Source organism: Pseudophryne corroboree, chromosome 5, assembly GCF_028390025.1.
Source record: "Pseudophryne corroboree isolate aPseCor3 chromosome 5, aPseCor3.hap2, whole genome shotgun sequence".
NCBI classification, from domain to species: Eukaryota; Metazoa; Chordata; class Amphibia; order Anura; family Myobatrachidae; genus Pseudophryne; species Pseudophryne corroboree.
The window spans coordinates 129,101,586-129,117,638 of record NC_086448.1 but is presented as its reverse complement, the minus strand read 5'-3'; the positions used below and the strand labels follow the sequence as shown (position 1 = coordinate 129,117,638).

The window sequence follows — 16,053 nt, the reverse complement described above, 5'->3', positions numbered from 1 at the left end:
CTCATATCATTTTTTTTTATTCTTATTTTTTTAAAAATGTTTTTATTGAAACACCGAGGAAAAAAACATTACAATATTCATTTGCTGTAAAAATAGAACATTGTGGGATGCTTTTTCGTAACTAAAACACAGGAATTTATTATGTTACCATGTTTTAGCTGTTTTTTTCCAATGGTGTATGTGTTCATGTTTGGCTGCCATGTTTGCGGCAGCCAAACACTCCCATACATGAAGCATGCACATATCTGTGTGTAAATGTGTAAAAAAAGTGTGAAAAAATAGAAAAGAAAATAGTGTGGGGTAATGACCAGCCCCGGGTTCTTTGAGTCGTTCCTAGTTCTAAAAATACAGGGGGGGGAAAGCATAAGGTTCCCCTCTACTTTTTTTATTTACACATTTTTATTGAAGCATCAAATCACATCAAATACAATAAATAGCAATTGAATTTGCATGTACAATTACACATACAGTTACAATAATAAAAATAAAAATGCACCCAACTAATTGGCATCATATTAGATATCAGTGAAACAGTCCATATTGGGTTCATATCCAAATGACCCTAGAGTTATAGTAGGAGTATTGAGGAATCACTACCTTGTGAAGTTCCCCTATATTTTAAGAACCAGCAATGGGCTCTTGGACCGGTCCTGGTTTAAAAAATATGGGGGGGGGGGGGGGGGAACATGTAGGTATCTTCTGTATTTTTTAAACCAGAACTGGGCTCCACTAGCCAGTCAGGTAATGCCACAGCCATGAGACAAGTCTCCCCCACATGCTGGTACTTGGAGTACTACAAGTACTAGCATGCGGGGCACTGAATGGCCCGCTGGTACCTATAGTCCCCCTGTAAAATAAATATAAAAAAAAAACAGTATGCGCACACCATGACAGAACAACTTTAATAAACACTCTTGCACACTCACACATACTTACCCACAATCACTGTAGCCATTCACATTCTCTTGTCCATGTAAGCATCCACGATAGCTGTAAAAAATAAAAAAAATACTCACCTATCCTTGATCACGTCCTATTCAGTCAAAGTAGGCATACAAGAAGTTAACAATAAAATAAAACCCAAACCAGTACAGACTGAGTAAATGTAAGTTTTATCACATACTACGTGACTGAGCAGCACCCAGGTGACTCCTGTCATTGTGGAAGCCACCAGCCAATCATCAAGCGCATCTGTAAAGCTGCCCGGTGATTGGCTGAGAGCAGCTGCACTGTCCCTCAAACTTTCCCAATAGAATTCAATGGTGGGAAAGCCCTATTGAAGTATATGGTGAGAACTGCTACATTTTATCCTATTATGGGAACCTCTATTAAGTTTGTGTCTTCCTTCAGTAACCAGAAGGTTAGTAGACGTATGTAGTATAAAGCCAAAGGAAAGAACAGCTCATGTGAGCTTTTTATTAGTGCATCCAGATATCCAGGTAGACATCATAAATAAGAGCAGAAAACAAGCTATTTTCCATGATGCCTACCTGGATATCTGGTTGCAATAATAAAAAGCTTTAGCTGTCCTGTCCATTGGCTATATATGTATACAGTATACAACTCTTGCCAAATGTCAAAGGAGTGTTGTTTTTGCCTTGTAAATGATAGCTGCTCTAAAAACATGGGCAGACTCACACAAAGTACTTACAGACTATTACACTTAGCCCTATATTTGTTCTTGCAATCCGCAGGTATTCTGTTATGGAGTGGTCATTATTTTAGCCGACCTGGCAAATCTTGCGAGTACAGCACTGACCATAACTATTCAGAAGGACTGGATCGTAGTTATTACAGGAGACAACAGGAGCCAGCTGGCTGGTGAGAGATGCATAGATACATAAAATTATGTTGTTTGTATTGTGATGTGTGGTACATTACTCAGGTAATGTTATAGGGTAGTACTCCCAGGCTTAGCTGATCTCATGGCTAAACACAATCAGCTGCAGATACTAATTCAACGAGAGACAATCACTTTACCGGCTGTCGTTCAGCTTCCCCACTTGGGTGTTGGTCCACGCCATTACGCAAGGAGGAATAAATGAGTGCTGTGATCACCACCTATATTGTGGCTGTGATGACCCCGGAGTCGGGCTCCTGACCGCCGGGATCCCAACAACCGGGATATCATACTAAACCCAATTCAACAGCTATTTCTTGTCAAGTCATCATGTAATTGCACATGAGATGATCACTTGACATTCATATTCATAAATGTGATCAAGGCCGGCAACAGAAATCACAGGGTTCCTGTAAACCCTTTATCTTAAACAATAGTACATGTGACATCACACACGCAATGTAACCTCATGTATCAGGAGCATGACTGGTACCCCTAGGCAGCTGATCAGGCGATATAATGGATGATATCTTGTTCCAGCGCTGATCGTAATGATATATCGGCCATATTGCTCAGTGTGTACGTAAGATTGTGTGCTCATAGCTTTCGTCAGTGGGGTCGCCCCATCTGATGACTTCATGCAGCTGAATACGCAGGTAATGGAATATAGCGCTGCCATACACCGGATTGTACAGCCGGGCTATATATCGTTCCATTGGCCTTCGGGTCGGCTGAGACACACATCCCCCTGATGTGTACCCAGTCTTCGAATCCTCTCTTTTGGGTTTCAGATCAAACCAAAGGTTGTTGTTTTTTATGAGCAGCTATTTGCTTTTAATTATACATGTAAGTACAATTTTATCTACATTAAATTAATGTTATGATACAGTGTTGTACTGGATTTTTCATTTCTTCTTTCATGTATATGAAATATGGATGTAAAACGTACAAAGATAAAGACCCATATGTGGATTGATTGATTGATTGATTGATTGATTGAATGAATTAATCATTTTAAATCATTCAATCCACATATGAGCACTTGTATTGTTGGATCTTACATCGACTAATGCCAAACTGCACAACACTGAAGCAGCACACATAAATGCCTCTCTCCACTCCAATCTGTCCTCAGTGCTGCATCCCGGCTCATCTTCCTTACCAAACGCACTACATCCACCTCTCCTCTCCTACTAGGTCTTCACTGGCTTCCCATCCCTTTCAGAATCCACAAAGCCCTCACCCACTCCTCTCCCATTTACATCTCTGACCTTATCTCCCTTTACACTCCTGCCCATCCTCTTCACTCTGCTAATGCACGCCACCACTCCTGTCTACTGATTACTTCCTCTCACTCCTACCTCCAAGATTTTTCATACACTGCTTCCTTTCTCTGGAATTCTCTACCTCTCCTTCTCAGACTCTCCACCTCTCTACAAAACTTCAAAGGGGCTCTCAAGACCCACTTCTTCATCAAACCCAGCCTAATCTAATCCTAACCCTTTAGACTGTAGGCTCTCACGTGTAGGGCCCTCTTCCCTCATGTGCTTATCCTTTTCTTATGTTACTAATCTTTGACTGCACTGAATCCCGTGGTTTTCTGCCATCCTGATACTTATTTCAGTGTCATAGCTATGTTTATTTACCCTGTACTTGTCCTATATTGTTTTAACTGTAAGTCACTGTTTTCCTGTTTTGATTATTTGTTTATGTACTCTGTAATTGGGTGCTGCGTATCCTTTGTGGCGCCATGTAATTAAAGAAGAATAATAATATGCTAATACCATAAGATGCTATATGTCTCTCCCTTTTAAAATGCTCCCAGGCCTCCTTTTAATGATGTTTCCTGTTGGCCATTCCCCTTTTTCATATTCTACTAATTTGACCATGTCCGTTTTCTCTGCAAAACGCTCCCAAGGTCTCAGACATGCAGCATCTGCAATAAGCAGCACCATTTAACACTGAAAGGGGTGTTATTCTATTAACGTTCCCTAGAGGGTGTTCCATATAAATATATAATACTTGCATGTATTAATATATAGCATTTAACATAATTCCTGTGTTTACAACTGTTATAGTTTCTGTGGCCACCTGTCTTGAAATTACTAATCCAATTAGCAATTTTATTTTTAGTATTATCAACTGAAAACAATATTTGTGCTATATATTTTGTTATCCATTTGTAATCCATAACTCTTTAGATTTGTTTACTCTTTAGATTATTATTATTATTATTATTATTATTATTATTATTTACTATATATGTCTTTCTGTACTTAGGGATGAATGCAACTGTGAGAAGGATGGACCAAGTAATTAATATCTTTGCCCCATTATCAGTGGGCCAAGTCATGACTTGGGCTTCTAATGTGGTTGGCTGTGGTTTTATCCTTGGTTGGAACCTGATTTCGCTGTTTGTGGAATTTATTTTTCTTTCCAAAGTTTATCAAATGGTACCTCAGCTAGCTGTAAAACCACAGCAGTCTATAGGAGAACATTACATAGAAAGACAACTGGAACTTCTAAATGTGCAAGGTATGTGCAAGGTATATATGGGCGGGTGTAGTATAGTATGCCGGCGGCCAGCATACCGGCACCGGGATCCCGACTGCCGGCATACCGATAGCTGGGCGAGCTCAAATGAGCCCTTTGCAGACTCACTGCGCTCGCCACGCTGCGGACACGGTGGCGCGCTACGCTCGCCACACTATTTATTCTCCCTCCAGGGGAGTCGTGGACCCCCAAGAGGGAGAATAATTGTCGGTATGATGGGTGTCAGGATTCCGGCGCCGGTATACTAAGCGCCAGGATCCCAACAGCCAGCATACTGAATACCACCCATATGGGCATATACATTGTTTGCGTCCAGAAACATATTGATGTATTGTGATGTGAAACAGTTAAGAACTAAGATCAGGATTTTACTGAAACATTAATTGGGATTGCATTGTCCTAATTGGGCAGTTGGCAGGAATATATATGTATGTGTATGGAGGGGAATCCTGGCGCTAATCGATAGATATGAAAAATGTAATGGTTACATATGAAATAGTAAGCAAGAATAAATAGACAGATAACAAATATTCACAACGCGTAAATGCACAGTCACTTCCCTTAGTTCCTGATGTTCGGAATCCAATGGTGTGGGAAGAATGAAGCTTCTTATTTATTGTTACTTATTCTCAGCAATAGCACTTATTCAAAAAGATGCTGTATGTAGAAAGAATGAAAGATTCCACAAAAGTGTGATACGTTCAAATTAAAACACATTTATTATCCAATTTAAATAAAAATAATTACATATCAACCCATCGGCTAATGAGCTAAGTAATGGGGACTGTACCAGATGGTAGCTTTTAACATAACACGTCATTTAAAGAGGTCTCCCATGCAGTATGGTACTGGGACCAGATGTCCCCAGAGACCTCCATCGACCACTCCCACTGTAGGCGCCTTGGCAGGTATATACCATTCACAACCACTGTGCATAGCAGAGCAGCAGTGAGCAGTCGCTGCGCACATCTGCAGCTACTGCTTGCAGCAGTGAAAGTGTTATCAGAGGGGGCTAAGTGGCAGTGCTAGGCATGGCTCCTCTATCACACATGAATCTCCTGTCACACCCTCTCTCTTCAAATGTTGTGAGGTACGAGTTGCTGAAGCAATGAAACTGCTGATCCTGAACACTAGGGACTGGTTTGCTGCCTGAGTACAGTATTTAGCAGCCTGCGCACCTGTTGGGGCCTGCATAGACAATCCGTTCATGCTTCTGTCTCTTGTGGATCCCATGTTAGATATAAATATAATAAATTGCCCTTTTGTTTCTAGGTGATCTACCTATCTGCTCAGTCATAGGTGACTTTATTAGCACACCAGCCATACCCAGCGTACCAAGTGAAGGGAAGCCTCAGACTACAGAATCTCCGGAGGAAACTCCTTCATCTCTTCCCATCTGCTTGCAGAAAGTGCGGCGACTGCTGCGAACATGTTGCGATGGCTGGAGATCCTACTACAGACAGTCTGTCTTTTTAGCAGGTCTGGGATTAGCGTTCTTGTACACTACAGTCCTGGGCTTTGACTGTATTACTACAGGTTACGCCTACACTCAGGGGATCAGTGGCTCTCTGCTTAGCATACTCATGGCTGTCTCGGCCATCTCAGGATTAATGGGCACCTTTCTGTTCACCAAGCTACGGAGACATTATGGCTTAGTGGTCACCGGAATCATATCTAGCTGCCTCCACGTTAGCTGTTTAATGCTGTGCGTGTTTTCAGTCTTTGCCCCGGGAAGCCCCTTTGACTTGGGCATTTTCTCTGTCCTCATCGGTATGAATTCTTCTTTAAACACTGAGAAGCTACATCAGAATCAGCTTCATATTTATCCATCTCAAAGGAATATAAACCAGCCCATCCTCCCAGACCGCTCTTCAATCCACTGGACTAACAACACTGTGCTGTTTGAGAGTGTCCGTGCCAGTGATCACCCAGGCTCCTACATCTCCATTATACTGCTGTTCTCAGGAGTAATATTAGCCAGAGTGGGTACGTATTCATTTACCTCCATTTACATTGATTGTGATCCTTCAATTAAGTGGCAGCATAGTAATACAATAGTGTGTACTAGAAAGTCATATAACAGATATTTACTGTCAGGGCCAGCTCCAGGCAAGTTCCAATAGAGTGACCACGCAGGGCGCCACCGTTAAAGGGCGCTGCACGCTAGTGCCGCCATATTAAAGCCTGCCTGGAGCCAGGAGCAGGACAGGTCCTGCAGCACTGCACTGGCTGTGTCTGTGTGTGCCGACGAGGGGAAGTGCTGTGGGGGGGACAAACTCCTCTGTGCGCACTATGCGGCGCCTGATGTCAGACGCCAAAGCCACACAGCGCGCACAGAGTAGCTTTGCCTTAGTCCGCCCACAGCAGCCCCCCTCGTTGGCACACACAACCACTGATAGGAGGGGGCCATGGGACAGATGCTGCTGCAGACTCAGTGCAGCTGTCCCGTGGCCGAACACACGCTCGGGCATTGTGTATCTGGCACTCTGGGGGCACGTGTATCTGGCACTCTGGGGGCACGTGTATCTGGCACTCTAGGGGCACGTGTATCTGGCACTCTAGGGGCACGTGTATCTGGCACTCTGGGGGGCACGTGTATCTGGCACTTGGGGGCACGTGTATCTGGCACTCTGGGGGGCACGTCTATCTGGCACTCTGGGGGGCACGTGTATCTGGCACTTGGGGGCACATGTATCTGACACTCTGGGGGCACGTGTATCTGGCACTGTGGTGAGCAAGTGTATCTGGCACTGTAGGGGCATATAAATTGTATCTAGCACTGCTGGGGCATATAATGTGTATCTGGCACTGCTAAGGGCATATAATGCGTATCTTGCACTGCACTACTGGGGGCATATAATGTGTATCTGGCACTGTGGGGGGGGGCATATAATGTGCATCTGGCACTGTGGGGGGGCATATAATGTGTATCTGGCACTGTTGGGGGCATATAATGTGTATCTGGCACTGCTGGGGGCATATAATGTGTATCTGGCACTGTGGGGGCATATAATGTGTATCTGGCACTGCTGGCGGCATATAATGTGTATCTGGCACTGCTGGGGGCATATCACATTGGCTGACGGCGAGAGGAGGTTGGCTGACGGTGAGAGGAGGTACTGCGCTGACTGGTGACCGAAAGGAGGAAGCGGTGACCGGAAGTGAAGTGGTCGGGTGGTGACAGATGAGGGTCATGCTGGTGAGGGGCTTAGCGCAGCGTGCAACAGCAGGATTATCTGCTGCTGGCGCTGCAAGTGTGTGGGTGAGTGAGTGGAAGTGAATGTGGGCCGCTACCGCGTTTGGGCCGCTGCTGCTGCCACGGCAAGTCGGGGTAAGGGTGTGAGGGCCACAGCAAGGGAGGGAGTATGTGTGTGAGGGCCACTACTGTTTTGTGTGTGAGAGAGGGGCCACGTCTGTGTGTGTGAGAGGGGCCACGTTTGTGTCTGTGAGGGGCCACATTTATTTGTGTGTGTGAGAGGGGCCACGTTGTGTGTGAGAGGGGCCACATTTGTGTGGGTGTGAGAGAGTGAAAGTGGGATATGGCTGCTGCTGGGGGAGTGTTAGTGAGCTGCTGGGTGAGTGACTGTGTGTGAGGACTGCTGTTGCTGCAGCCACAGCCCTTGAGAGAGGGGACTGTGATTGGGGAGAAGTGAATAGTGCCGGAAGCCAGGTACAAGGCAACAAGTGGGAAGGATGTGCCGGAGCAACTGCTAAGAGGAGAAGCAGTGAAGCAGGAGGGGGCCCACTCAGATAAGTATTGATTACCTACTTTATTGAAATAGCTATTTTTGTTCTGTTGTGAATATTGTTCTCTTCACAGCTAGGCCATAGTATAATATTGTATTGCACGGCTTGAATTTAATTGTTTTATTGTTTTTCTGAAGGATATAGGAAGTTAGTTTTCAAGCAAATGGGTGGTGCCGTGATTGAGAAGCTCACTCAGTGCATGTCGTGTAAGATGTATGCACACCTGGAGCAACCGACCCAGTGTGAATACATCTGTGCGAAGTGTTTGCAAACGGCTGCCCTGGAAGCCCAGGTAACTGATCTGGAGCAGACCGTTACGCGTCTGAGGGATATTCACAATCTAGAGCAAAGTTTAGATAGAACGGTGGAGGAGTTGCAGGGGGGGACACAAGTAGAGGAGGACAACCAGGTAGCCAGCTGAGTCACAGTCATAGGTGTGCGCAGGGGGGGTTCCTCGTGCGCACAGGCACCCCCTAATGTCTGGCACCCCGATCTCACATGCCTGATGCAGTGATCGCCGAGCAGGCTGATTACTGTCCCCTCTGCGCTGCACCCTGTCAGGACTGCATTACTGACCGGACGCCTGGGTTAATCAAGGGTGCCACTGCCACCGGCTTTCAAACTCACGGCTCCACCTCCATGTACAAAAACAGCGTGATGTGATGTGATGATGTCATGCTGCTCGCACGCTCACCTGCCACACCCGCCACATGTCCACCTCTCTCCTTCTATGCTATGCCAACGCCAGCCACTGATGAGGAGCAGCATGCAGCCAGCGTTCCTTTTAGGAAAACAAATTCAATACTGGCAGGCGGTCGGCAGAAACAATGACACGTCACTCGTTTTTCCAGCAGCAGCAGTACTAGTCTGCGACTGTCAGTGTCAGTAATTGACTGACTTGTAAGTAAGCTGCTGCAGTTTGCAGGGAAAAGAGAGGGGGAGCCAGACCAGGTTGAGGAGGAGCAGTGTAATTGCAGTGAGTGCCATCAGGGGTGTTTGTTTGGTGCACACCACAACATCTGACAATGTATCTGCTTTATTAGGATTGGTACAAGTATGGATATTTTATATTGTGTTGACCGTCAATAGATGGTGCTAGACACGCCCAAAAGGCGGTGCTAGACACACCCCTCAGATGGTGCACCCCCTAATAAAATGTGCTGCGCACGCCTATGGTCACAGTTAGAAGGAAGAAAAAGAGGGGGAGGCACGACACCTCTGAACTACCAAACCCCAACAAATTCACCCGATTGGATGTAGATTCGGTGGATGGCAGTGAGGAAATGACGGAGCTGGAGGAGACTGTTCCCTCTAGCAACCAGAGGAGCGGTCCTTCCAGCACAGATGGGATGAAAGATAGTGAGGTACCTAGGCAGATTGCAGTGGTAGGGGATTCTATCATCAGGAAGACAGATAGGTGCTCGGGTACGGCACATCGCGGACCGGGTAGAAAGATTATTGGGAGGGGCTGGGAAAGACCAGGCGGTCTTGGTGCACGTTGGCACCAATGACAAAGTTAGTGGAAGGTGAGATGTCCTTAAGAAAGATTATAGGGATTTAGGCAAGAAATTTAAGGAAAGGACATCTATGGTAATATTCTCTGAAATATTACCTGTGCCATGCGCTAGTCCAGGGAGGCAAAGGGAGATTGGTGCAGGAAGGAGGGATTCATTTTCTTGGAGCATTGGGCAGACTTCTCAGTTAGGTGCCATCTTTTTTGTTGGGATGGATTGCACCTAAATGAGGAGGGGGCAGCAGTGCTTGGAGGAAGGATGGTGAGAAGGTTGGAGGAGATTTTAAACTAGGTGTCTGGGGGGAGAGAGTAGAAAGAATTTACGGAAGAGTCAGTGAGAATAGAAAGAAAGGGCATAGTAAGATAAATGGGGGTGGAGAAGGGGGTGGAGTACAACAGCCCAAAAAAAGACATTAAAAGACATTGTTAATCCTAGTGATGCAAGAAGCCTATCTGGAAAAATGGGGGAATTGGAACTAATAGCAATGAGCGAGCAATACAACATCATAACTATCACTGAAACATGGTGGGATGATTCCCACAATTGGGCAGTAAATTTGGAGGGCTACACTCTATTCAGGAAAGACAAGGAATATAAAAAGGGAGGCGGAGTTTGTCTTTATGTCAAGCCTAGACCTACACCATACCTAAGGGAAATTGATTGCGATGGTGGAAGTGATAAGATTGAGTCAATATGGGTGGAAATAATACTTGGGGGTAGATATCCTAAGAATTTGCTAATAGGAACATGATCTAAACCGCCAGATAAAACTATGGCTGACGAAGTGCAATTCCACCAGCAAATTGAAAAGGCAGCAAAAATGGGGGAAGTGGTAATTATAGGGGACTTTAATTATTCTAACATTAATTGGTTATTGGAGGCCGATGGAACAGCAAGGGGTAGAGCGTTTTTAAATAGGATTTTAATACCTACCGGTAAATCCTTTTCTCTTAGTCCGTAGAGGATGCTGGGGTCACTTCAAGAACCATGGGGTATAGACGGGATCCGCAGGAGACATGGGCACTTTAAGACTTTCAAAGGGTGTGACCTGGCTCCTCCCTCTATGCCCCTCCTCCAGACTCCAGTTTAAGGAACTGTGCCCAGGGAGATGAACATTTCGAGGAAAGGATTTATTGTTAAACCACGGTGAGCATCTTACCAGCTCACACCGCAAGCATGACGCAGAACGTGGCATTCAACAGAACACAAGCCAACGGCATGAAGAAATTTGCAGCAATATGCTGACAAAAACCGTAACACAACCTGTGTGTAACCACAACCAATAACTGCAGATACAGTACGCACTGGGACGGGCGCCCAGCATCTTCTACGTACTAATAGAAAAGGATTTACTGGTAGGTATTAAAATCCTATTTTCTCATACGTCCTAGAGGATGCTGGGGTCACTTCAAGAACCATGGGGTTATACCAAAGCTCTAGAATGGGCGGGAGAGTGCGGACGACTCTGCAGCACCGATTGACCAAACTTGAGGTCATCATCGGCCAAGGTATCAAACTTGTAAAACTTAGCAAAAGTGTTTGATCCCGACCAAGTAGCTGCTTGGCAAAGCTGTAACGCTGAGACCTCCCGGGCAGCCGCCCAGGACGAGCCCACCTTTCTAGTAGAACGGGCCTTCACCGATTTCGGTAACGGCAATCCAGCCGTGGAATGAGCATGCTGAATCTCACCACAGATCCAGCGCGCAATGGTCTGCTTGGAAGCAGGACACCCAACCTTGTTGGGAGCATACAGGACAAACAGAGCCACTGTTTTCCTAATCTGAGTCGTTCAGGCGACATAATCTTCAAAGCTCCCACCACATCCAGAGACTTTGACTCAGCAAAGGTGTCAGTAGCCACAGGCGCCACAATAGGTCGGTTCCTGTAGAAAGAGGAAACCACCTTCGGTAGAAAACGCTGACGTGTCCTCAATTCAGCTCTATTTTCATGGAAGATCAAATAAGGGCCCTTGTGAGACAAGGCCGCTAACTCAGACACCCGCCTTGCAGATGCCAAGGCCAACAGGATGGCCACTTTTCAAGTGAAAAAAGCAACTTCACCTTCTTAAAGGTTCAAACCCACGTGATTGAAGGAACTGCAACACCACATTACGATCCCATGGTGCCACTGGAGGCACAAAGAAGGTTGGACGCGTAACACGCTTTCCACGCAAGACTGAACTTCCGGAAGGGAAGCTAATAGTTTCAGAAAGAAAGTTGCCAATGCTGAAATCTGGACCTTAATGGAGTCCAACTTCAGTCTGCATTCCCTCCAGCCTGTAGGAAATGGAGAAAACGCCCTAACTGAAACTCACATATATTTTCTCCAAAAACGATGGTAATGTATAGACGTTACTCCTTTCCTGGCCTGAATAAGAGTGGGGATGACTTCCTTGGGAATACCCTTTCGGGCTAGGATCCGGCGCTCAACAGTTATGCCGTCAAACGTAGCCGTGGTAAGTCTAGGTACACGCACAGCACCTACCGTAGTAGGTCCTCGCAAAGAGGAAGAGGCCCAGTTTTTTAATGAGCAACTCCTGAAGATCTGGGCACCAAGCCCTCCTTGGCCAGTTTGGGGCAATGAAAATTGCCCAAACCCTTGTTCTTCTTATGATCCCAAGAACTTTTGGGATCAGTGGAAGTGGAAGGAATACATACACAGACCGGAATTGCCACTGGGTCACCAGAGCATCTACTGCTATTGCCTGAGGGTCTGGAACAATATTTCTGAAGCTTCTCGATGAGACGAGAAGTCATCATGTCTACTTGAGGAACTCCCCAAAGACTTGTCACCTCTGCGAAGACTTCTTGGTGGAGGTCCCACTCTCCCGGATGGAGATCGTGTCTGCTGAGGAAGTCTGCTTCCCAGTTGTCCACTCCCGGAATGACAATTGCCGACAGAGCCCTTACATGTTTTTCTGCCCAGAGGAGGATCTTCGTCACCTCTGCCATTTCCGCTCTGCTTTTTGTTCCGCCTTGCTGTTATATTGTCCTACTGGATCTGCACGGGGTGATCTCGAAGAAGATGTACCGCATGTGGAAGGCCGTTGTAAATGGCTCTCAATTCCAGCATGTTCATGTGAAGGCAGGCTTCCTGACTTTAGCATTTTTCTTGGAAGCTTTTCCCTTGAGTGACAGCTCCCCAGCCTAGGAGACTTGCATCCGTGGTTACCAGGACCCAGTTCTGAATCCCAAACCTGCGTCCCTCTAGTAGGTGCGAGCTGTGGAGTCACCGCAGGAGTGAAATCCTGGCTTTCGACGACAGGACTATCTTCCAGTGCATGTGGGATCCACTCTTCCAACAGGTCCCACTGGAATACCCTAGCATGGAAGCTGCCAAACTGTACGGCCTCGTAGGCCGCCAAAATATTTGCACTGATGGATCGACCCTCTTGATGGTTTCAAAACTAGTTTTACCATTTTCTGGATTGCCAGAGCCTTTTCCACCGGAAGAAAAACGCTCTGAACTTCCCTGTCCAGAATCATCCCGAACAAAAAACATAATCTTTCCTGGAAAATGTATGTGTTGTTGGAGTATGGACAGGGAGAGCGCAATGTTTTGTACCACCCGCTCCTTGGATCTCGCCTTCATCAGGAGATCGTCTAGATAAAGAATTATATTGACTCCTTCTTGACGCAGTAGGACCATCATCTCCGCCATCACCTTGGTGAAAACCCTCGGCGCCGTGGAGAGGCTGAAAGGTAACGTCTGGAATTGGTAATGGCAATCCTGAACCGCGAATCTCAGATAAGCCTGGTGAGGAGGATAAATGGGAACATGCAGGTAAGCACCCTTTACGTCTACGGACACCATGTAGTCCCCCTCCTCCAGACTGGAAATCACTGCCCTCAGCGATTCCATTTTGAACTTGAATCGTTTCAAGTAGAGATTCAGATTCTTTAGGTTTAGGATCAGTCTGACCGAGCCGTCCGGCTTCGGAACTACAAAAAGGCTTGAATAAAACCCCTCCCCCTGTTGAGACAAAGGTACCAGGACTATGACCTGATCCTGACATAATTTTTGGATTGCCGCTGTTACTGCTTCTCTTTCTGGAAGAGAAGCTGGCAAGGTTGATTTCAAAAATCGGTATGGGGGAACGTCTTGAAACTCCAGCTTGTATCCCTAGGACACTATCTGCAACACCCAGGGATCCAGGCCAGACAGAATCCAACCTTGGCTGAACAGTTTGAGACGTGCCCCCACCCGAGCGGCCTCCCGCAAGGGAGCCCCAGCATCATGCTGAAGATTTGGCAGAAGTAGGGGTAGACTTCTGCTCCTGGGAACCTGAAGCCACTGTGGACTTTATTCCCTTTCCCTTTCCACTTCCTCTACCTGCAAAGAAGGGGGATCCTCTCGCTTTTTTTTTTTTTTTTTTTTATTGGGTTGAAAGGACTGCATGTGAGAGGTATGTCTTTTTTGCCGGTGCAGGCGCAGAGGGCAAATATGTCGACTTACCTGCGGTAGCCGCCGAGACTAACGCATCCAGACCATCGCCAAATAAGTCCTCACCTTTATATGGGAGAGCCTCCATATTTCTTTTGGAATCTGCATCCGCGTTCCACTGGCGAATCCACAACGCCCGCCGAACCGATACTGCCCTGGTAGCGGCTTGTGAACTCAAGAGTCCAATATCTTTCATCGCCTCTAGCATGTATGCGGTAGCGTCTTTGATATTCCCTAACTTAAGAAGTATCTCATCTTAATCAATCGTGTCAATTTCTGATGACACGCTTTCAGACCATTTTTCAATAGCGCGACTCACCCACGCGCAAGCACTAGTGGGTCTGAGCAGCGTACCATTTGCAACATAAATGGATTTTAATGTAGTTTTCACCTTTCGGTCTGCCGGCTCTTTTAGTAATGCCGTACCCGGTGCAGGGAGAATTACTTTCTATTGTCACCCTGGACAGTCCACTAATCTAACACCGGGAGTGACTGCCGGGAAAGAATATATTAAGCTCATGGGAGGAACTCTTATTAGATCTATTTCCCTGGAGTCCCAATCGTCGACACAGGACTTAGAGTCCGTGTCGGTATCAAGAGTCATAACATTTGTAAATGGACTTTGTGACCCAGGGAGGGTCGCCTGCAGATGGAAGAACAGAATCCTGAAAAAACACATCTTCCACATATCCAGCATGCAGTATTAGATACAGCCTTATCTAATCTCCTATTGATATGATGCATACTACCACGTATTTCTTTCACCCATGCAGGCTCTTGGTGTGTCGGTATCCAGGGCCGGTGCTAGGGTGTTCGGCGCCCCCCTGCAAACTATAAATTTGCACCCTCCCATATTCCTTTGGCGCGCGCCGGAAAAAGGGGTGTGGTCTCACAAGTAAGGGGCATGGCCACACAGTAGTACCCTCATTTAAAATTACGCCACAATGTAGCACAATCTTATTAATCTTATACGTAATGCCCCACCCGTAGTAGTAGCGTCCTTATATGTAATGCACCCCAGTAGTAGTAGTAGTGTCCTTATACATAATGCCCCCCAGTAGTAGTAGCATCCTTATACATAATGCCCCCCCAGTAGTAGTAGCATCCTTATACATAATGCCCCCCCAGAAGTAGTAGCATCCTTATACATAATGCCCCCCCAGTAGTAGTAGCATCCTTATACATAATGCCCCCCCAGTAGTAGTAGCATCCTTATACATAATGCCCCCCCCCCAGTAGTAGTAGCATCCTTATGCATAATGCCCCCCAGTAGTAGTAGTAGTGTCCTTATACATAATGCCCCCCCAGTAGTAGTAGCATCCTTATATGTAATGCCTCCCAGTAGTAATAGCATCCTTATACATAATCCCCCCCAGTAGTAGTAGCATCCTTATACATAATGCACCCACAGTAATAGTAGCATCCTTATACATAATGCCCCCCCAGTAGTAGTAGCGTCCTTATACGTAATGTCCCCCCAGTAGTAGTAGCGTCCTTATACGTAATGCCCCCCAGTAGTAGTAGCGTTCTTATACGTAATGCACCCCCAGTAGTAGTACCGTCCTTATACATAATGCCCCCCGCAGTAGTAGCATCCTTATATGTAATGCCCTCCCCCCAGTAGTAGTAGCATTGTTATACGCAATGCCCTCCCAGTTATAGTAGCGTCCTTATACATAATGCCCCCAAGTAGTAGTATCGTCCTTATACGTAATGCCCCCCCAGTAGTAGTAGCGTCCTTATACGTAGTGCACCCCAGTAGTAGTATCGTCCTTATACGTAATGCCCCCCCAGTAGTAGTGTCCTTATACGTAGTGCACCCCTGTAATAGCGTCCTTATACGTAATGCCCCCCCAGTAGTAGTAGCGTCCTTATACGTAATGTCCCCCACAGTAGTAGTAGCGTTCTTACATGTAATGCCCCCCCCCCAGTAGTAGCGTCGTTATACGTAATGCC

At 46.3% G+C, this 16,053-nt stretch overlaps 1 protein-coding gene across 2 annotated transcripts in view; it reads left to right on the top strand.

The window, feature by feature from the left end:
- LOC134928845 (solute carrier family 40 protein member 1-like) overlaps positions 1–16,053 on the top strand; it is a 66,512-nt gene that overhangs the window by 25,681 nt on the left and 24,778 nt on the right. For both annotated transcript variants that reach the window (XM_063924808.1, XM_063924807.1), the window contains exons 5-7: positions 1,695–1,821; positions 4,121–4,375; positions 5,666–6,379. In XM_063924808.1, coding sequence (XP_063780878.1) covers positions 1,695–1,821; positions 4,121–4,375; positions 5,666–6,379 — 1,096 coding nt within the window. The remainder of the gene's footprint in view (positions 1–1,694; positions 1,822–4,120; positions 4,376–5,665; positions 6,380–16,053) is intronic.